This window comes from Urocampus carinirostris, chromosome 1 (assembly GCF_059441175.1).
Source record: "Urocampus carinirostris isolate Australia breed hairy pipefish chromosome 1, RoL_Ucar_1.0, whole genome shotgun sequence".
Lineage (NCBI taxonomy): Eukaryota > Metazoa > Chordata > Actinopteri > Syngnathiformes > Syngnathidae > Urocampus > Urocampus carinirostris.
In genome coordinates, this window is record NC_142349.1 from 9,540,663 (window position 1) to 9,562,929 (window position 22,267).

Here is a 22,267-nt window from a genome sequence, read left to right on the forward strand (position 1 = left end):
CGCGCTGTCACTGTCGCTGTCCACTCCTGAATCTGTGCCCTCCTCTCCGTCACACAGCAGACCGGCTTTTCGGAACCCGTTGGTGATGGTGGATTTTTTTCATGCTGCCCTACGCTGCCAGGATCCACTGGCAGACTTGCGAAAAAGTTGCCTTTTGCATGCGGCCAGTTTTAGTGAAAGATTTCATCCAATTCTCCCATTCAACACGTAGCGCCACTTTAAATGCACAATTCACACTAATATCAAGCGGCTGCAAATACTTCGTTGTGCCCCCAGGAATCACAGCTGGAATGGAGTTTGTCCTCTTGATGGCTGCTTTCACAGAATCTGTGATATGTGCCCTCATGCTGTCCAAAACGAGTAATGCTTTTTTTCTATGAAAAAATCCTCCCAATCGCTTGCCATAACACATGGGCAACCATTCTTTCATTAGGCTCTCTACCATCCACCCTTTCGCGTTAACTTTCACAACAATGCCTTTCGGAAAGTTTTTTTTCGGCAAAGTAATCCTCTTAAAAATTACCATTGGTAGAAGCTTTAGTCCAGATGCAGTGCAGCCCAAAACACAGGTGAAATGAGTTATCTCATGTCTGGTTGTTTTCAGCGTGACAGATGATTCTCCTTTCTTGTTGACGGTCCTGGTGAGGGGCAGGTCGAATGTGAGAGGTACGTCATCCATATTTATTATGTCGTTTGGTCCAATTGAATTCTCTATCTGTTTTTGAAAGAATTTGTGAAAATGTGCGACTTGTTCCCCGTAGTCGGGAGGGAGTTGCTGACACAGAATTGTCCGTCTCCTGACGGACAGACCTTTTCGTTTGATAAATCTAAGACACCACGACGGTCCTCCTTTGAAATCCGGAATTTTCTTTTCTGTGGCGATTGTTTTTGCTTTCAGTCTGATCTGCAAAGTCGAAACACCTCGGCCATCTGCTCTCTGTGTGTTCACCCAGTCTTCTAGAAGGTCTTCCAGTTCGGGCCACCTAGTTTTATTACCTCGGAAAGGTTTTTTCACCTTTTTACATTTCTCCAGTTCTTCCTGCTGCCGTTTCCAGCGTCTCACCATTGATTCGTTTATGCCAAGTTTACGTGCAGTCGCTCAGTTTCCTTCTTTATTGGACTGCTCGATTGCTTTTAGCTTGAAAGCTGCGTCATGTGCCTTTCTTTTTGCATTTTGCATGATGAGGGTATGTTTACGCTAATTTAATTTATGCACATGGCAAGAAGATGCAGTCTTCCTCGGCGCATATATTCCACTGGTCTAAATCTTACCTTTTGTACTCGAGTGCCGCTGGCGGCCGTTAGAAAAATTACATAAATTGGCCTCGTCACTGAATAAGCCGCAGGGTTGAAAGTTTGGGAAAAAGGTAGCGGCTTATAGTCCGGAATTTACGGTAATTCAGTTATATTCTGAATCATTGTACTGTAATATTCTGAACTTCTATGTTAAGATAACTTCCAATTTAAAAACGCATCAAATCAGTCCTAGACAAGTGACACAAGACTGCTGATTTCTTTGCTTCACTCACAAGGTATGGCTACCATCTGCAACATGGGGGCTGAAATTGGCGCTACCACATCCCTTTTTCCCTACAACCATCGCATGAAGACCTATCTTGATAAGACTGGACGTGCGGGTATGTTTTCTTTTCCATTTTTTTCTTGTAATGTTTAGTCAATTTTCAATCCTTTTTGTGACTTTTGTTTTAAATTCCTTTCTTAGAGATCGCCACCCTAGCTGATCAGTTCAAAGATGACTTGGTTCCTGATAATGGTTGCGTATATGACCAGACCATTGAGATTAACCTGAGTGAGGTGCAGTACATTAAGTGTTTTTAGTTTTGATTAGATTGGGCGGTTTTGTTATTTTGCAAACATAAGCTAAGAACAGCTGTCTTCTGTGGTTGTTTATCATTGTTTGTCTTTATCCTGTCTTTAATTATTGTTCGCTTCTGCTAACAGTTGAAGCCACACATCAATGGACCTTTCACCCCCGACTTGGCCCACCCTGTGTCTGACATTGGTGCTGTTGCGCAAAAAGTGGCTGGCCCCTCGAGGTGAAAGTTGGTATGCTTTGCTTTCTAAATTATTTTTTCTTTGTTGATGAAAATTGAATAATTCTTTCTTCATTGTCACCAGCTGAGCTAATGAACTGTTAAGATCATGTTGAGTCAGAAAGCTCATGATTCTACTCTTTCAATAATAAAACTCTAATGGTGAATCCAAAATGACTTGGACTGTGACTCCTGAGATTCTTCATGTGTATTCAATGTGAGTTGCTACACGTTATATACAGGTCTGATTGGTAGTTGTACAAACTCCAGCTATGAAGACATGGGCAGAGCGGCTTCTTTGGCCAAGCAAGCCTTGAATAAAGGCGTCAAGTGCAAGTCTAAGTTCACGGTCACCCCTGGTTCAGAGCAGATCCGTGCCACTAATGAGCGAGATGGATATGTGAGTCAAGACCTCGGTCAACGGAAAGTACAGTACAATTATACTATAAATTGGCATTTTTGTTTAATGTTGTCTTATCTAGGCCAAGATCCTAAGTGATGTTGGTGGAGTTGTACTAGCCAATGCCTGTGGACCTTGCATTGGTCAATGGGACAGGTACGATTTATTTGGTGTTCAATTTTTACTCTTAACAGTTTAATAAAAAGCTTTCATGTTTACATGCTTTGTAAATTCCATGTCGACAGGAAGGACGTGAAAAAGGGAGAGAAAAACACTATTGTTACTTCCTTTAACAGAAATTTTACTGCTCGGAGTGATGCTAACCCAGCAACACATGCTTTTGTCACCTCTCCAGAGGTAACCATCGACATGTTCAAAATAAGCATTATTAGTCAAATTACAATGGCTCAAACTCTGTTATTTAAATAATTCTTCGGTCATTTAATGTAGATTGTCACTGCCTTGGCTCTTGCTGGTACCCTCAACTTTAACCCAGAGACGGACTACTTGACCGCTCCTAATGGGGAGAAATTTAAGTTGGAACCTCCTACTGGTGATGAGCTCCCCTCCAGAGATTTTGACCCTGGGCAAGACACTTACCAGCACCCCCCAGTTGATGGCAGCACTGTTGAGGCTAGCTCCGCCAATTTGCTTTAAGGATGTTTGCACTGAGAGTTGAAGAACGTGAAGGAAAATAAGTTGGCGCATTGACGACAACGCTGTAGACCAGGGGTGTCAAACTAATTTTAATTTGGAGGCCACACAATGGAACAAACATTCTCTCGGGGGCCTGAATAGAGAGAAAGAAAAAAAAAGAAAAAGAAATAGATAGATAGATAGATAGATAGATAGATAGATAGATACTTTATTCATCCCCTAAGGGAAATTCACATTTCCAGCAGCATCCCTGAGCTGAGAACAGTACAATAAAAAAGCCAAAAGAATACAATATACAAATACCCAGTGTGACGTGCAAATGCCCACTGTAGCGTGTTATATAGAGTAACTAAATAGTGCTACACAGAATACATATTGCAGTAAGATTCAGTAATATCCAATGTAGGTGGTGTGGTTTAATGTGGGCCTTTACTCTGCCGGGTGGAGTTAAAGAGCCTCATGGCATGAGGAAGAAAAGATCTCTTCAGTCTGTCCGTAGTACAAGACAGTGACAGCAGTCTGTCGCTGAAACTGCTCTTCTGCCTGGAGATAATGCTGTGTAGTGGATGCGATGGATTGTCCATGATTGACCTCAGCTTTTTCAGTGCTCGTCTCTCAGCTACTGTTGTTAGGCTGTCCAGCTCTTTGCCCACAACAGAGCTCGCTTTCCTAGCCAGTTTATTGAGACGAGAGGCATCCTTCTTCTTGACGCTGCCTCCCCAACACGCTGCCGCATAGAAGAGGGCGCTTGCCACTACTGTCTCATAGAATATTTTCAGGAGCTTTTTGCAGATGTTGAAGGAGGCCAGCCTTCTGAGGAAGTAAAGTCGGCTTTGCCCTTTCCTACATAGAGCTTCTGTGTGGGCAGTCCAGTCCAGTTTGTTGTCCAGCTGCACACCCAGGTATTTGTAGGTCTGGACAAATTCTACACATTCTCCCTTGATGGTTACAGGAACCAGGTGAGTTCTGGTTCTCCTGAAGTCCACCACCATCTCTCTGGTCTTGGTGGTGTTTAGGTGCAGGTGGTTTGCGTCGCTCCATCGGACAAAGTCCTGAATCAATTTCCTGTACTCCTCCTCTGCCCGTTTCTGATACATCCCACGATCGCAGTGTCGTCAGCAAACTTTTGCACATGGCAGGACTCAGAGTTGTACTTAAAGTCCGATGTATATAGAGTGAATAGGAACGGAGAGAGAACGGTCCCCTGCGGAGATCCTGTGCTGCTAACCACAGTGTCCGATGTACAGCACCCCTGTTTCACATACTGGGGTCTGCCTGTCAGGTAGTCAGTAATCCATTCTACAAGGTGAGCTAACTCCCATCTCTGTCAGTTTCCTACTCAGTAGCAGAGGCTGTATGGTATTGAAGGCACTGGAGAAGTCCAAAAATGTAATCCTCACAGCCCCCTTCGCCCTATCCAGGTGAGAGAGGGATCGGTGTAACATGTATACTATAGCATCCTCCACTCCCACCTTCTCCTGGTAAGCAAATTGCAGTGGGTCGATGGCGTGACGGACCTGTAGCCTCAGGTGGTGCAGCAGCAGCCGCTCCATGGTCTTCATCACATGTGATGTCAGGGCGACCGGCCTGAAGTCGTTGAGTTCCTCAGGTCTTGATTTCTTTGGGACTGGGATGATGCAGGATGTTTTCCACAGCTGAGGGACCCTCCCCTGTTCAAGGCTCAGTTTGAAGATGCGCTGTAGAGGGTCTCCCAGCTCAGACGCACAGGCTTTCAGCAGTCGGGGGGATACTCCATCCGGACCAGCTGCCTTGCTGGTTCGTAGCCTTCTCAGCTCTCCACACACCTGGGCTGAAGTTATTTTTAGTGGGGGGATGTCTGTTGGCTGCGGCTGCATCGGCTCGCTACAACGGGTCAGGTGCAATCGACATTTCGTTCTGTGTACATTGTTACACAGAATGACAATACAAGGAAATTATTATTATTATTATTATTATGACGTCACACGCTACTTCCGCATCAGCGCGCGGTGGGATGTAAACAATGACAGCAATGGCGTGTCCGAACTCTCTGGGCATGTAATACGGACGAAGACTTACAGCCAAAAGTTCGACATCACGGCAGCAGATAGAAAGCTTTGTTTTTACATGCCCGGGGTTACACCACCTCGTGTTCACGTAGATAGCCAGTCCCCCTCCTTTGCGCTTCCCACTGACTTTTGTCCCTCTGTCAGCCCGAACAGCGCAGAAGCCGTTTAGCGCGATGTTAGCGTCCGTAAGATAAAAGTAGGGAGGGTCGGACAAAGAAAGGGAGAAGAGAGAGACAGGGAAAAGAGAGCGAGAGTGTGAGAAACAAAATAGATGGAAATAGAAATGGTAAGAGAGGGGGAAAGAAAGAGAAAGAAATAAATAAATCCAAAGAGAGAAGGAGTGAATGAGGGAAGGGAAAGCAAGAGAAAAGAGAGAAAAGGAAAATGGAAGGGAGCAAAAGAAGGTACAAAAACAGTGAAAAAGACAGAGGAATAAAGAAAGAAATAGACAGAGTGAAAGAGAGAGAGAGAAATACAAGTACAGCGTTTTACACCCCTGCTCTAGACTAAGTGAATTGGGTTCTGTATTTTAAAGGAAAAAAGGAAAACTAATTAGGTCTTGTATTTGTTTTCCAGGTGAATGTAAACCCTTCCAGTAGCCATTTACAGCTGCTGGAGCCCTTTGACAAGTGGCACGGAGAAGACCTGGAAGACATGAAGGTCCTCATAAAGGTGACCTAAAGGTTTCTGCTTTTTTCAAAAATTTCATTTCATGAACTGCTTTCATGAATACAACACCTGAACACACGACTAAGGACAGCATTTTGATGATTATGATTCATTCCATTTTTGATCATCTTAATTTTTTTATTGAATCTTTTAGGTCAGGGGTCGGGAACCTTTTTGACTCAAAGAGCCATAAAAGCAAAAAATATTAATTTTATTTTGGGAAAGAGCCACACCATAGTTATTGTGTAAAAACGTCACAACATTCTGCAAATAGGGAGCCTGATGAGCTCACTTTTGGCGCAGATGGCGTAGGGCGAGAGATGGAAGGGGGTGCTTGCGCTTTTTGCATGGCTCCACCCATCCCTCCCACTCACCCAATCAAAAGACTAAGTTCTCTTCCGGTGTTTTGGCGTATTTACAGTGTGTTCTGTGGATTCATCATAAGGTATCTGAACACTGAACACAGATTATATAGTGAACTTTTATATAAAGGATTCTTTAGCGTTGAACAGCCAAAACAAGTTTTTTCCCCCCTTTTTTGTGTGACACCTTGACTGTAAATTGTAGTGAAAAACGTGCCCTATATATACTGCGAAGCAACGTCGGCCGCTTAGCTTTGGATTGGATTTGCGTGTACCTGAATAGGATGAATAACTCAAGTTTCGAACAAGATAGAGATATTTTGCATGCAATCAAATTTGTCTCTGAGCCATAGATATTCATAGAAAGAGCCATATATGGCTCGCGAGCCATAGGTTCCCGACCCCTGTTTTAGGTGAAAGGAAAGTGCACCACCGATCATATCACTGCTGCCAGGCCTTGGCTGAAATTCCATGGTCACCTCGACAACATCTCTAACAAAATGTTGATTGGTGCAGTCAACATAGAGAATGATGCCGTCAATAAAGTCAAGAACCATCTTACAGGAGAGTATGATGGTGTACCAGATGTGGCTCGGCACTACAAGGCGAGTTATGAGTTGCCATTTTCACACAAAGGAAGTGCTACCATATTAAGACCACGCACTAGCTTTTTTGAGTACGGTAGTTATAATTCAGGCCTGCACTGCAGGAAAGAGGTCGAAATCTAGTGGAAGCTAGAGCTCTTGTTGGTGATAAAAATGAGTGGAGAGGTGTTGTAAAAGGATAGTGAGTTGTTTGGACGCATTCTAAGGGATGGGCAGGGCACCTGTATGATGCAGCAGGGGTAAACCAGTTAAAGCTGTCGGGCCCTGCTGTTGAACAAAAGAGTGTGTTGTGTCACCCTGACCCGAATGACATGGCCGCTTTCTTGTGTCCCGTTCCATCTGGAGGGAGGAAAGCATGACCAACTGTCAGATTAATTTGGGATATTAATCTTTGGCTGATATGAGAGTCAAGGAAGATGCAGGTTTGATATCAACAGGAGGCCTCCAGTAACCGCGGGGAGAAAAACGGACCCACTCCCTTGAATGACTCCCTTTCTCTCACCGTGGCCCAGTGACCCGAATGTTTTTATTTAGAAGAAGTCAAGCAGTTGTAAAAACATACCATGACGACTTTCCTGTATCCTTCAAAATAAAGACTGAAAGTGTGCATATATTTTAAACAGAATCATATAAAAGAGTAGAAAAATAGAGAATAAGTAATAAAAATAGTATGAACTCAAGTACATTCCATCAGAGCCATTTGTGACGTGAATAATAGAGATAATAGAGAAAATTACAAATAACTAGATTTAATATACCTTACATTTCCCCCCTGTTGTAAATTTCGAAGAACATCCGTGAAAACAATACCAGAGGTTTCAAGTTTACACATCATTAAGAAATCCAACAGGTTGGTAGCTTTGTGGAGGGGCGAAAAACCTTCGTAAAGGAAAAAATTCCCCTCCTCCCACCTCGTTTTTATGAGGTCGAGAGTGTTTCTTATAAAACATAGAAAACATAGTAGTAATAAGCGATGGTTAACTATAAGAATCATAGCTAAAACAAACAAAAACCCAAAACACACAAAAAACTAAAACAAAAAGAACCCTGCCTGCGCGTTGGTCTCCACAGGGCCTAACCCGAGCCTGTGTGACATCGTAGGTCGCCTGCCGACGACGGTGTAAGCAGGGGCCCGACCGGCCTTACCCACTCGGATCTTCGTGTGTCAGTGGTGTATACAGTGAGGGGGTTTTCCCTTTTAGTTGGTAGGGATAAGTCCATTAGACAACGCTGTCTGGGTCAGTATCATCATCATCAGAGTATTGTGGGACAGAAATCAATTTGTAATGGTACATATGAGCAATAAACATTCTTGACACCATCTTCTTTGTCATGGGCACGATGCAGCAAGAACATACGCCACACAGGAGAATAAAGATCACTAGGATTCCGACAAATGGTGCCAGGATCTTCACCAGAATCTGGGACCAGCTGCCAGAGTACAGCCAATCGAGCCATCCCGGCTGAACGTCCTTCTCCTGGGTCAATGTGTTTTCATCCGGTATGTAGGTGCAGCAGTGTTCTCCTATCAGTGCACATACACAACCTTGAGGGGCCAGAGCGAGGTCAACTGCCATCCTGGTCTGGAGGGCCATGATTAGGGATATACCGGACCTCCAGACCAGGTGTATTCCCCTTCTATTGGCTTTATGACAGGACATGTCGTTTGTTGGCTTTCTGGACCCCAAATTTTGGTGCGGATGTTGGCTTGCATCGATTGGGCTGGCAAGAGGAGCAGGGTGAGGATGTGTCCCCACCCTAGGATGGTGACAAGCATGTTTATTTGAGTTCGGTGATTTTTTTTGCAGTGACTCTGGTGAATACAGGTGTCTCTTTCAGCTATCTTTATAGCTGTCGGCGTGGTGAGCAGGACTGTATATGGCCCATCCCAACGTGGACTGGACCAGCTCTTTCTTTTCACCACTTTTATGAGCACCAGGTCACCAGGAGTCACTGTCTCCTGAAACAAAGGAATAGAACCAGGCGGCAGATCATTTGCAGACACAACTTGTTTCTCTCTAAATAGTTTACATAACCACTCTGTCATTGGATCTGCTTGGTTTTTTTCTTCTGAGAATGGCTGACCTTCCCACATTGGAAGGTGGAAAGGTCTGCCATGCACAGCCTCAAATGGTGTGATGCCTGTGTTTATTGGTGTAATTCTCATATATGTTTTAACTAGACTTAGACATTCGGGCCATGGTTTGCCTGTTTCTTCCATTGTCTTTTTGAGTCTGTTGTGGTAAATACACTTGCATTTGAAGAATAGATTTGCATACATGTAGAAATTTAGAAAGACTTGCTTACAGTAGTGGGAAAGGTCGGGTAGACATCCTTGAAGATACTCTTGGCAGACATTAAGTTTCCTTGAAGATAGCGTGCAAGGGACGGGACGCTCTGTACTTGATACGTGATACAGGACCGCCTTTTGGGGTGTACTCAATCGAAGCCTAATCGTCACTACCAGCTTTAAATACATTGTCATGTTCCTAGCTCTGTGAGATCGTCATTGACGCATCAATAAAGTGACATCTCCCTCCACGAGGCTGGCTCCTGTCCATCCTTATCCACATATGAGAAGACTTTTCTCTCAATTATCGAACCTCCAATTTCTCCAACATTTCGACAACATTTAAATGGCGCCCAACGTGGGGCTGGCACTTAAATGAACAGAAAAGGGAAAAGACTTCTCAGTGGAACGGTCTCAAATGAGCGAGTGAGGTAAGGAAAGCTTTTTCTCTCCTTATTTCGGTTTGCTTGTCGAGATTCGTGGGAGGACGGGAGCCTGTGACGTCGGAGCTAAATTATGAAAATGCGTGCACGTGGAATTTTCCGTCTATAGTCAGGCCCAAGTTCGGACGGATGAGATATATAGACTGAGTTGTGATTTTTATGTCCGACGGGATTCTGAGCTCAGAGAGTCCTGTTTGTTTTGGGACATAGGCTGCTTGAAAACGGAAAAAGGCTAATTTAACCTGGATAAGAGGTTGCAGCGGCGTCGGTATTTGTATATTTATGATTGTCTTGAGATCTGTGTAAAGCTGTGATAAGACGTCATCATTTGCTGAAGTGACAGTTCGAGAGTAGACGATCTATATATGGTTAATACGGGGCATGTTTTATGTGTTTCCCTAGTCGATTGATGATTGGGAGTCGGACATGTAACCTTGCACTTAAGAAGAAGTGTGGTGCATGGAACCTCGCCATTTTCTACAATCTGAAAGGTTATACCGACGTTATAAAAATGAGCAGTAATCAGATGTTGTATTATTAAGATATATTCGCATAGAAACAAGCGATACAAAGAATGTGTGAGAATTGCTGACATGTTTTCAGTCTGGGAGATGTCTCATTCGGAAATGTTGGTGTGTGTGCCAGCTGGCGATAATTGTGCGTGTGTCTCTGTCTGTGCATGTGTGTTCTGTTCGGTTCGGTTTCTCCCCCGGCCGCCTGAGTGAGAGTGCGCGGGTGATTTATACTTAACTGTTTTTTGTTTTTTTTTGTTTTGTTTGGCGTTGGGAGAGGAGTTAAGGACGCATGGATGAATGATGGAGTGACTGCTTATTCTACATTTTACGGTCTTGTATGTGCGTTAAAGTGTCTTGCTTTTTGTGGGTTATTCTCGCACCCCCGTCTTTCCCCCGTCTTTCGCTCCTTTGCTGTATGGAAAATAAATAAAAGTGGAGGGATTACTTAATTCGTCAAGTGCTCCGTTTGCGTGTGGCCTTTTGATTTGTGAGATCTTGTTCCGATGAACGTGATAAGTATAGTTTGGGTAAATTGAGGAAACAATTTGGCAAACATTTTCAAAAGACAATGAGGAGCAGATTACTCGATCTTGAGGAAGACCATGACAAATTTAAGGATTTAATTGCTAAGGTGATGTCTTCATGGTCATTTAACCTAGACTAAACATCCGAGTTTGTAAACATGACCGATTTAACAGGATTCAGAAGTCAGACGCACTGTTGAAAAAGGCCGAAGATGGACAGAAAAACAAGTAAAGAACAAACAAAGACGTTCACTCATCCGTTGTCTGCGCCGCTTGTCTACAGCAGGGTCGTGGGGACACTGGAGCACATCCAGGCTGTCCTCAAACAGTGAGCAGGGGGCAATCTGAACTGATTGCAGCCAGTTTGGAGGAGAGAGAGGTAGACAACTGGGCACCAAGGTCAGTGTGGCACTGATAAAGCTCATGGTCGCATTCCTACAGCGGATTACGAGTGGAACGTCACGATGGACTGAGCCAGACGGCCAAGGCCGTCGACGGGGCGGTGATAACGAACAACACGAGTCTGCATTGAATCACGCTAGAATCTTGTTGATTGACGTAGTGTTTACAAATCTGAGGAATATTGATACGTTTGGATTGTGAATTATTTTATTTTTAACACAGAAATACTGCTAAAATTGTATTTTGAATCTGCTTTCCAGGAAAACGGTGATGTGTCTCCAGATGCAGGAGCATCAGGAGGATTATTAAGGAGAATAGAGACAAGAGTCCAAGGTCGAACAACCATTTGAAAAGACGTCCCAGGGGATCTCGTCTACATCAAGGTTTCAACGAAAGTGGAACCATCCGAGGCGTGAGGGACCCTACACCGTCGTGAGGGCAACGCATATCAATTAGCACTATTGTTGAACACGCAACACACTATATAGCACTAGGAATAACAGCAACAAATATATTGGTTTCTGATTGTGATTCTTTTGTTGGTATGTCACACTGCCGGGGAACAGGCTGCTGTCTGGGATGGTCAGGATGCATCGTCGCTTCCGGGTTTTTGGCTGCATGGAAACTGAGCGTGATGCCTGCTGGGATGAACACTCACTCCAACATCTGACTTCACGACACCCGTTGACGAATACGACAGTGCATGGTCTTCAAATTGTTCACGGGGGTCAGGCCAAAGGCCGATGTGTATGCTGTATCACTATCCAGTCATGCACTCATCTTGAAATGTATCGACGACTGTTACCAAAATTTGTTATCACTCACTTATCAGTTCATTTATTCATTTACCTTTATCACGTACCTATCAACCGTCGACGGTCTACGTGTATAATCCGGTATGTACGGATAAAGATAAATGAAGGGGGGGTTAGTGCATGGGTCAGATGTTTGGAGTGTTGGGGGTTTTTGTAAATGAGACATGAACAATGAAAGTTAGAATGATCACAGCAGGCTGACCGCCAGAATTTTATTTTATTTTCGATTCGCGTAAACTCTGTCCGTGTATTGATATCTATGATTTGTAATACTTTGCCACTACTCTGTATTGATTTTCAATTTTAATTTCCATTCAAAGTGGGAGTATAAACTCCCAAAAGGGGGGATATGGTAGCAGAAAAAAAAAAAAAAAAAAAAAAGGGGGGGGATATGTTGTGGTAAATACACTTGCATTTGAAGAATAGATTTGCATACATGTAGAAATTTAGAAAGACTTGCTTACAGTAGTGGGAAAAGGTCGGGTAGACATCCTTGAAGATACTCTTGGCAGACATTAAGTTTCCTTGAAGATAGCGTGCAAGGGACGGGACGCTCTGTACTTGATACGTGATACAGGACCGCCTTTTGGGGTGTACTCAATCGAAGCCTAATCGTCACTACCAGCTTTAAATACATTGTCATGTTCCTAGCTCTGTGAGATCGTCATTGACGCATCAATAAAGTGACATCTCCCTCCACGAGGCTGGCTCCTGTCCATCCTTATCCACATATGAGAAGACTTTTCTCTCAATTATCGAACCTCCAATTTCTCCAACATTTCGACAACAAGTCTTAGTTTAACTGTACCATTAGTTCTTTCAACAAGCCCTGCACTCTGTGGATGATAGGAACAGTGGTATCTGAGTGTTATACCCAAATGGGTAGCCATGTTGTCAATAATGTCATTGACAAAATGGCTGCCATTATCACTCCAGAGCACTCTTGGAATGCCATGCTCTGGGATGATGTGTTTACAAATGGCTTTGGCAACTGAAAGTGCATTGTTATATTTTGACGGTACAATTTCTACCCATTTTGAAAACGAATCAACAAGCACAAGACAGTATTTATATGGACCACTTTTAGACAGTTCAATGTAATCCATATGTACGATTTCAAAAGGGTAAGTCCCAGCTGGGGTCTTCCCTCGTTTTGGCCTAATGTTACCTTGGACGTTGTGTCGGCAACAAACCAAACAAGATCTACAAAAAATTTTAAAATAGGTTTGTAATCCTAACGGTACTATAAATGCTTGTCGTACCACGGACGTCATACCCCCTGTTGAGACGTGGCTTTTACCATGGCTCAAAATAGCGACCGCGTGATACAGACTGCGGGGAATGACGGGTTTGTTGTCTTTTTGAAAAAGTCCTTCAAGAGTTTTTGTGACTCCCATGTCCATCCATTGTTGCTTTTCTTTGTCAGGTGCATTGTCTTGCATGTCTATTAAAATTTGTGTTGGAATATGAGACGAATTTTCTTGATTGCTTTGGGTGAAAGTATCTGATTGTCGAAGTGCAGCTTTTTTCGCAGCTGCATCAGCTTTTGCGTTTCCAAGTGAAACAGGGTCTTTGTTTGTTGTATGTGCTTTGCATTTGCACACTGCTAATTTAGAGGGCAGTAGTACTGCTCTCAACAGTTCTGCTAGCAGTTTTGCATGTTGGACTGGTTTGCCGGATGAGGTCTTCATTCCTCGTCTTGCCCATATGGTAGCAAAGGTGTGGATGGTTGAAAAGGCATACTGGCTATCTGTATAGATAGTGACAGCTTTATCTTTGAACAGTTTACAGGCTTCTGTCAGGGCAATTATCTCTGCAGCTTGAGCTGAGTAGTTGCTGGGCAGTGGTTCAGATTTTAAAGTCTTTGTCTGGCTGACCACTGCATAACCTGGGTTGTTCTGTCCAAACTGGTCTTTGCCTGATGATCCATCCACAAAAATGGTGTCTCCTTCGTCGAGTGGTGAGTCCTTGAGATCTGGGCGAGGTTTGTAAACCTCTTCAGTCTTTTCTGTACAGTTATGCGGTTGTCCATCTTCTTCTGTAGGTAAGAGGGTTGCTGGGTTGAGGGTGTTACACCTTTTGATGGTTAGGTGAGGTTGGGATAATAAGACAGCCGTCATTGCTATGTGTCTTGCTGGGGACAAGAATGACATCTTTGTTTGCGTGAGTAGTATGTCCACCGAATGGCTGACCCATAAAGTTAGTGGATGAAATAGTACTACTTCTGCTGATGAACGTATAGCCATTGCTGCTGCACAAACTGATTGGACACAATGTGGCAAGGCTTGGGCTACTGTGTCCAATCTCTTTGAGTAGTAGGCTACCGGGCGGAGTTGTCCGCCATATTGCTGTAACAACACAGATGTCATGAATCCATTTTTGCAATCCACTGTTTGAGTAAAAGGTTTCTCATAATTAGGGAAACCGATGGCTGCTGATGAAGTTATCTTCTGTTTTGTTTGGATAAAAGCTTCTTCGGCTTCCTCTGTCCATTTTATAGGGGCATTTAGTGGTAGATCTTCGGTGTAGATTAAATCCAGAAGTGGTTGGGTGGTTTCCGCATAATCTATGATCCATTGTCTGCAGAAATTCACCAGGCCCAAAAATGCCATCATTTGTCTTTTGGTACATGGTTTTGGGGCTTGGAGGACAGCCATCTTCCTGTCAGATGTTGGTTTTCGGCCTTCAGCTGAGACCAGATGTCCCAAGAAAACTACTTCCTTTTGAACCCATTGAAGTTTCTCCAATGAAGCTTTGTTTCCAGTTCTTGCTAGGTGTTTGCATAATTCAATTGATTCTGAAGTGTTTTCTTCTTTTGTGGGACTGGCTATCAAAATGTCATCAACAAAGATCAGAATTTGAGTGGACTCCTTGTGTTGGTGTTGACTGATACAATTGTTAATTTCTTGTGAAAAGATAGTTGGGCTTTCTGCATACCCCTGAGGTAATCTCGTATAGGTATATTTTTTGTTGTTAAAAGTGAAACCAAACCAATGCCTGGCTGAGGGATGCAGTGGTATTGAGAAAAATGCATTGCTTAAATCAATTACTGTGAAGAATTTGTGTGAATTTTGTAATTCGTTCAAAATTGAGTGCGGGTCGGGGACGCACGGCGATCTTTGTTTTACTGCTGAGTTAACCGCCCGGAGATCATGCACCATTCTCCACGATTTAGAATCCGCTTTCCTAACTGGAAAGATTGGTGTGTTGCAACTGGCAGCTGGTGCTTCAATTAGGATGCCTGCTGTTATCATGTCTTGAATAACTGGCCGTATGCCTTCTTTGGCGTCAGGTTTCAAAGGATACTGTCTAATTTGTGGGCGGTGATTTCCTTTTGGTTCAATGGTGACCTCGGTTGCTGTGGTCATCAGCCCCACATCAGTCTTTGAATTTGACCACAATGCTTCTGGAATGTCCGGGAAGTCACTAGATTGATAGTAGCCTTCCAAAACTTCTTGTAGTCATTCACTTAAATGGATGTCTGGAATGAAAATTGTTGTCCACCTAAGTGATGTATAAGAGACCAGTCCTAAATCAGGAATGTCAGATGTAAATGAGCCGTCCGCTTGTGGTTGCCATGGTTTGTTTCTTAGGATGAGAATTCGGAGGATTATCCTTTTCAGCTGGTTCCATTCCATGTCATGTGGTTTTGCCAGCAGTATGTGAAGTAATTCTCCTGGAAAGTCGTGCTTTTTCAGAGGCTCAATGTTTCTTGGAGGTGGAACTGTGATAAACATCCACCCAGATTCGTCACTCCAATAGACTTTGTCTGTAGTCATCTTTTTTGGTTGAAGTTTATTCCAACGTTCCAAGAAGTCTTGCTTTGGTGGCTCTATAGCACATTTGATTGTACAATGCAAAGGGTATTTTGTTTGGGGTTTCCACGATGTAGTTTTCTTAAACAGCTGTAGTGGAAGCGATCTTAAATCTGTTGTAATTGAAGCTGGACCTGTAACTATCGGATTGAGGTTGTAGAATATTGTTGGGGCTCCACTTCCTTCCAGGATTAGCATCTGGAATTCGTCTTCTTTTTTTTACCACCATGTGATCCCCTTTAACCGTTAGTGTCAAACCTAGCGTTTTTATCAAGTCTCTTCCCAACAGATTTTCTGGACAGTCAGGAACATAGACGAAACAAATTTCTCTGTGTTCAGTTCCATCTTCATCAACAACTGTCGTTGGTTTAGTGAAATATCTCTTGGCGGGTCTTCCTCCTACTCCAATTACTAACACTGATGACTTGGCCAATAATACTCCTGGTGGAAGGTTTCTAACCACAGATGATTGGGCTCCCGAATCTACTATAAAATCAACTGGTTCTTCTCTTGGTCCTACCTGTACTTGTCTTTTAGGAGGATTGACCGATGAGATATTTCCAAATAATACACTGAGATCCAGAATGGGAGTTGGTAGCAGATCTTTAGTCTCATCAAAGTTCTCCTCATCTTCCTCCTTGTCTATCTCTCTGTCGGTTAGTCAATCTTCGGATGATTGAGGATTATTATTTTTATGATAATGTCTTGGTTTCGGCTTGGAATTGCACTCATCTGCGAAGTGTCCATATTTTCCACAATTGTAGCAGTTGTTGTTGTTCTTTGGACGTCTTTTCCTTCTTCCGGTTAACCGGCCGTACTCTCTTCCACGACCTCTTCTTCCTTCTTCATAATACATCGGCGCAGATGGGGTGTTTCCAGCGGCGGAAAGACCTTCAAGTAGTGTTGTTATGGTGAAAACAGCTGTCTGGCTTTGCTTCTTCCTCTTCAGATCTTCAGCGTGGATGGCGTGTGTCACTAGATCACTCATTGTGGCTGTTCTCCAGGTGATCAGATGTTTTCTTATATTATTGACGATGCTGTCTTCCAGACCATCTAGGAAAGCCGACCTTAGCATGATTTGGAAAGGTGTATCCGGGGCTTCAGCTTCTTGGACTCCACTGCAGTTTCTCATTTTCTCTGTCAGCCTTTCGACATATTGCCCTACTGATTCTCCTGCTTCCTGGCGGCATTGGGTGACGGAGCTAAAATCAGGTGGCTTGGTGAAAGCTTCTCTTGTTCGGTCCATAATTTGGGTGAAATCCGCAGTCAAATCATCTCCATATGGACGTGCGACTTGGTTGACATCGAGGGGGTTGAAGTTCCCCATAACCCGTCCTACCCTGTATCCTAAAAGGTATCTGAGGACCGTCACAATTTCTGGGCCATTTAACCTGTAACTGTTGACAAGCTCCCTAACTGCTTCAGTCCATCTTCCCACGTTCTGCTCTAAAGGAGGGATGGAGGCACAGGCTTCTTTCATCTCAGTTTGGGTCCAAGGGCGATAAACGTGAATTTGTCTTTCTTGGCCCAAAACTCCGAAAGCTGGATTTGCAACAGCTATCATTGGATATATAGGATTTGTTGGTATGGACGAATCAGGCAGTTGGGGGTACAAGTTAGCTGGTTTTGTGGTGGTTATGTTGATCCTCGCCGTTTGTTTTGGAGCGGATGTACTCATCTCTTCATTCTTTGCTTGAAAAGTCTTGCCTCTGGTGCGGCCTCCCATTGGAGAGTGGTGCTTTTCAATTTCTCTTTCTTCACCCCCAACTTTTCCTCCTTTTGCTCGCTCATCCTTCTTATGCCTGTTGTTGACAGCTGCACGTTGATACTCATCTTCTCTAATCCTTGCTTCGTTCTCCTCCTGTTCTCTCCTCACTCTGTCCCTGACTACCTCTCCACTCACTCCAGTTTCTTCTTCTGCTTCAATCTTCATGCGTAACATTTTTCTCTCTTCCTTGCTTGCAATATCCATCCTTCTTTTCTCACTCTGATCAATCCACAGACGTAGCATTCCTATCTGTGAGTCTATCTCACTTGTGTCTCTTCCCTTCCTAGCCCTTTCCTTTCTCCTGTGAATTAACTCAGTTTTCAATTCGAGCTTTGTCTCTATTTCCTTCAGTTTTTGATTAAAACCTTTCTTTAGCCATTTCTTCAAATATTTTGAACTATCAGGGTTTATTCTATTCATAAATTTCACATCTGGGTCCTCTGCTAGCATCTTTCTCTGGGCCAGACCCATTTTTTCTTAAACAAATGTCACCCACAAAGAAAAGTATCTCTCAATAGCTTATTCCTGATCTTATTAAACTTTGACTTGCTAATTTTAAACTAAAAATGGCCTTTTATTTTTTTTCTATTAATTAATTTTATTTCCTGGTATTGCCTTTAATTTATCCGTGTAAAATTACCAAATTGTATTTTACCTAACTTCTTCTTTCTTAAATTATCAATTTTCAATTGAAAAAGGGGAGGAGATTGTAAAAGAAAACAGATAGAAGGAATCCTTTGTTCTCCCTCTCTTTCTCCCCCCCCTCCAAAAAGCAGGAAAAATTCCGTGGGCCGGCGAGCGCATGCGCAGTACACAACACATAAGACAAACGACACCAGAGGAATGCGGGAGGGGTTAGGGACATGCAAAAAAGTAACTAACAGCTCAAATACATATATCACGTAGACAGACAGACATAGGGCCCACAGACAGACTCCTACAATACTCCCCGAATTCCCTCTTTAATGAAGCCACGTATTTATTCTGGGTTATTTTATTTTGGCCTGCTCATTTTAAAACGATTTCAAACAGAGGACTCTGCCGACTGCAGAGATTATATATATTCTCAATAGCGAACCACTTTAAACCTGTCTTCTCTCTCTGATTTACGAGGCAAATTCCTCTAGTAATATCATAAAAGTGCCGTTTTCTTTTCGTTTAACGGCAACTTAATTGGTCTGAGACTAGTACTCAACTCTACAGGCTACCGATCCCGTTAACGATGAGGCGAACCCTCTAATCCGGTTACCGGCTCGTCAATATATGTATCACACATACACACATATATATATATATATATATGTATCATATATCAGGGGATGGTGTCATAAGAGACGGCTCAGCTAAAAAGTCTCTGTAGTGCGAAGTGGAAGGAGAAGAGGACGACGAGGTGAGCGGAGAAGATGAGGTAAAATTTTGGACTATTTGATAAAGTTTCAGGGAAAGCGAGCAGAGAGAGTGGGAAAGGTGAGATGGGACAACATTCATTTGGACAGGTAACTTAAAATTAGTTTTACCTGGTTATATCAGTATCAGAAATTATTTTCCCCCCATTTTATTAACACTCCACTTATTGAAACATAAATATTTTGTTTGTTTGTAGTACATGATTCAATTGTTTGTTTGTTTGTACATGATTCAGATTGAATCGTTTCTTGTACATGATTCAACAATTGTTTGTTTGTTTGTACATGATTCAAATTGAATCGTTTCTCCAGCGCTGTCACGAATGGCAGCCACTCCAGCAGCTCCCGTGTTATTTTCGATTGTTCTCAGTTATTTTCGACTGTTCTCAGCTTAGGGATGCTGCTGGAAAAGTGAATTTCCCTTCGGGGATGAATAAAGTATCTATCTATCTATCTATCTATCTATATATATATATATATGGACATACACAATCATATTTGACTTGGTGAGGCACACCCCTCGAACCAATTTAATAATTCGCTAATGAAATCCCCAATTGTCAACGTCTTCTTTCATTTTATGGCTTTCCTTAATTATTTTTAATCTTAATATCAAAAATACATCCCACCTGAATGGCAGATCAGCCTCCCTTTGTTCGAAGAACGGTTTTCCCGGATCGCTGACTGAAACTCGATGGGACAGAAAAAGAAGGACCAGTCACGTGATCCTTTGTTAAGAAAAAACGCCGTTAAAATTTTTTTCCTCCAGACCGTTCCTCAGTCAGACGACCGCTGGGTCACGTTCCGGGTCTGTTCGGCACCAAAAATGTCAGATTAATTTGGGATATTAATCTTTGGCTGATATGAGAGTCAAGGAAGATGCAGGTTTGATATCAACAGGAGGCCTCCAGTAACCGCGGGGAGAAAAACGGACCCACTCCCTTGAATGACTCCCTTTCTCTCACCGTGGCCCAGTGACCCGAATGTTTTTATTTAGAAGAAGTCAAGCAGTTGTAAAAACATACCATGACGACTTTCCTGTATCCTTCAAAATAAAGACTGAAAGTGTGCATATATTTTAAACAGAATCATATAAAAGAGTAGAAAAATAGAGAATAAGTAATAAAAATAGTATGAACTCAAGTACATTCCATCAGAGCCATTTGTGACGTGAATAATAGAGATAATAGAGAAAATTACAAATAACTAGATTTAATATACCTTACATTTCCCCCCTGTTGTAAATTTCGAAGAACATCCGTGAAAACAATACCAGAGGTTTCAAGTTTACACATCATTAAGAAATCCAACAGGTTGGTAGCTTTGTGGAGGGGCGAAAAACCTTCGTAAAGGAAAAAATTCCCCTCCTCCCACCTCGTTTTTATGAGGTCGAGAGTGTTTCTTATAAAACATAGAAAACATAGTAGTAATAAGCGATGGTTAACTATAAGAATCATAGCTAAAACAAACAAAAACCCAAAACACACAAAAAACTAAAACAAAAAGAACCCTGCCTGCGCGTTGGTCTCCACAGGGCCTAACCCGAGCCTGTGTGACATCGTAGGTCGCCTGCCGACGACGGTGTAAGCAGGGGCCCGACCGGCCTTACCCACTCGGATCTTCGTGTGTCAGTGGTGTATACAGTGAGGGGGTTTTCCCTTTTAGTTGGTAGGGATAAGTCCATTAGACAACGCTGTCTGGGTCAGTATCATCATCATCAGAGTATTGTGGGACAGAAATCAATTTGTAATGGTACATATGAGCAATAAACATTCTTGACACCATCTTCTTTGTCATGGGCACGATGCAGCAAGAACATACGCCACACAGGAGAATAAAGATCACTAGGATTCCGACAAATGGTGCCAGGATCTTCACCAGAATCTGGGACCAGCTGCCAGAGTACAGCCAATCGAGCCATCCCGGCTGAACGTCCTTCTCCTGGGTCAATGTGTTTTCATCCGGTATGTAGGTGCAGCAGTGTTCTCCTATCAGTGCACATACACAACCTTGAGGGGCCAGAGCGAGGTCAACTGCCATCCTGGTCTGGAGGGCCATGATTAGGGATATACCGGACCTCCAGACCAGGTGTATTCCCCTTCTATTGGCTTTATGACAGGACATGTCGTTTGTTGGCTTTCTGGACCCCAAATTTTGGTGCGGATGTTGGCTTGCATCGATTGGGCTGGCAAGAGGAGCAGGGTGAGGATGTGTCCCCACCCTAGGATGGTGACAAGCATGTTTATTTGAGTTCGGTGATTTTTTTTGCAGTGACTCTGGTGAATACAGGTGTCTCTTTCAGCTATCTTTATAGCTGTCGGCGTGGTGAGCAGGACTGTATATGGCCCATCCCAACGTGGACTGGACCAGCTCTTTCTTTTCACCACTTTTATGAGCACCAGGTCACCAGGAGTCACTGTCTCCTGAAACAAAGGAATAGAACCAGGCGGCAGATCATTTGCAGACACAACTTGTTTCTCTCTAAATAGTTTACATAACCACTCTGTCATTGGATCTGCTTGGTTTTTTTCTTCTGAGAATGGCTGACCTTCCCACATTGGAAGGTGGAAAGGTCTGCCATGCACAGCCTCAAATGGTGTGATGCCTGTGTTTATTGGTGTAATTCTCATATATGTTTTAACTAGACTTAGACATTCGGGCCATGGTTTGCCTGTTTCTTCCATTGTCTTTTTGAGTCTGTTGTGGTAAATACACTTGCATTTGAAGAATAGATTTGCATACATGTAGAAATTTAGAAAGACTTGCTTACAGTAGTGGGAAAGGTCGGGTAGACATCCTTGAAGATACTCTTGGCAGACATTAAGTTTCCTTGAAGATAGCGTGCAAGGGACGGGACGCTCTGTACTTGATACGTGATACAGGACCGCCTTTTGGGGTGTACTCAATCGAAGCCTAATCGTCACTACCAGCTTTAAATACATTGTCATGTTCCTAGCTCTGTGAGATCGTCATTGACGCATCAATAAAGTGACATCTCCCTCCACGAGGCTGGCTCCTGTCCATCCTTATCCACATATGAGAAGACTTTTCTCTCAATTATCGAACCTCCAATTTCTCCAACATTTCGACAACATTTAAATGGCGCCCAACGTGGGGCTGGCACTTAAATGAACAGAAAAGGGAAAAGACTTCTCAGTGGAACGGTCTCAAATGAGCGAGTGAGGTAAGGAAAGCTTTTTCTCTCCTTATTTCGGTTTGCTTGTCGAGATTCGTGGGAGGACGGGAGCCTGTGACGTCGGAGCTAAATTATGAAAATGCGTGCACGTGGAATTTTCCGTCTATAGTCAGGCCCAAGTTCGGACGGATGAGATATATAGACTGAGTTGTGATTTTTATGTCCGACGGGATTCTGAGCTCAGAGAGTCCTGTTTGTTTTGGGACATAGGCTGCTTGAAAACGGAAAAAGGCTAATTTAACCTGGATAAGAGGTTGCAGCGGCGTCGGTATTTGTATATTTATGATTGTCTTGAGAT

General features: G+C 43.2%; 1 protein-coding gene across 1 annotated transcript in view; it reads left to right on the forward strand.

The window, feature by feature from the left end:
* Positions 1 to 22,267, forward strand: part of LOC148373464 (aconitate hydratase, mitochondrial-like) — a 50,353-nt gene that overhangs the window by 14,598 nt on the left and 13,488 nt on the right. Inside the window, 10 exon segments of the mRNA XM_088325801.1 lie at positions 1,533 to 1,637; positions 1,724 to 1,815; positions 1,963 to 2,038; positions 2,041 to 2,067; positions 2,297 to 2,454; positions 2,537 to 2,610; positions 2,700 to 2,811; positions 2,905 to 3,087; positions 5,736 to 5,831; positions 6,604 to 6,795. Of these exon segments, the coding sequence (XP_088181927.1) occupies positions 1,533 to 1,637; positions 1,724 to 1,815; positions 1,963 to 2,038; positions 2,041 to 2,067; positions 2,297 to 2,454; positions 2,537 to 2,610; positions 2,700 to 2,811; positions 2,905 to 3,087; positions 5,736 to 5,831; positions 6,604 to 6,795 (1,115 nt within the window).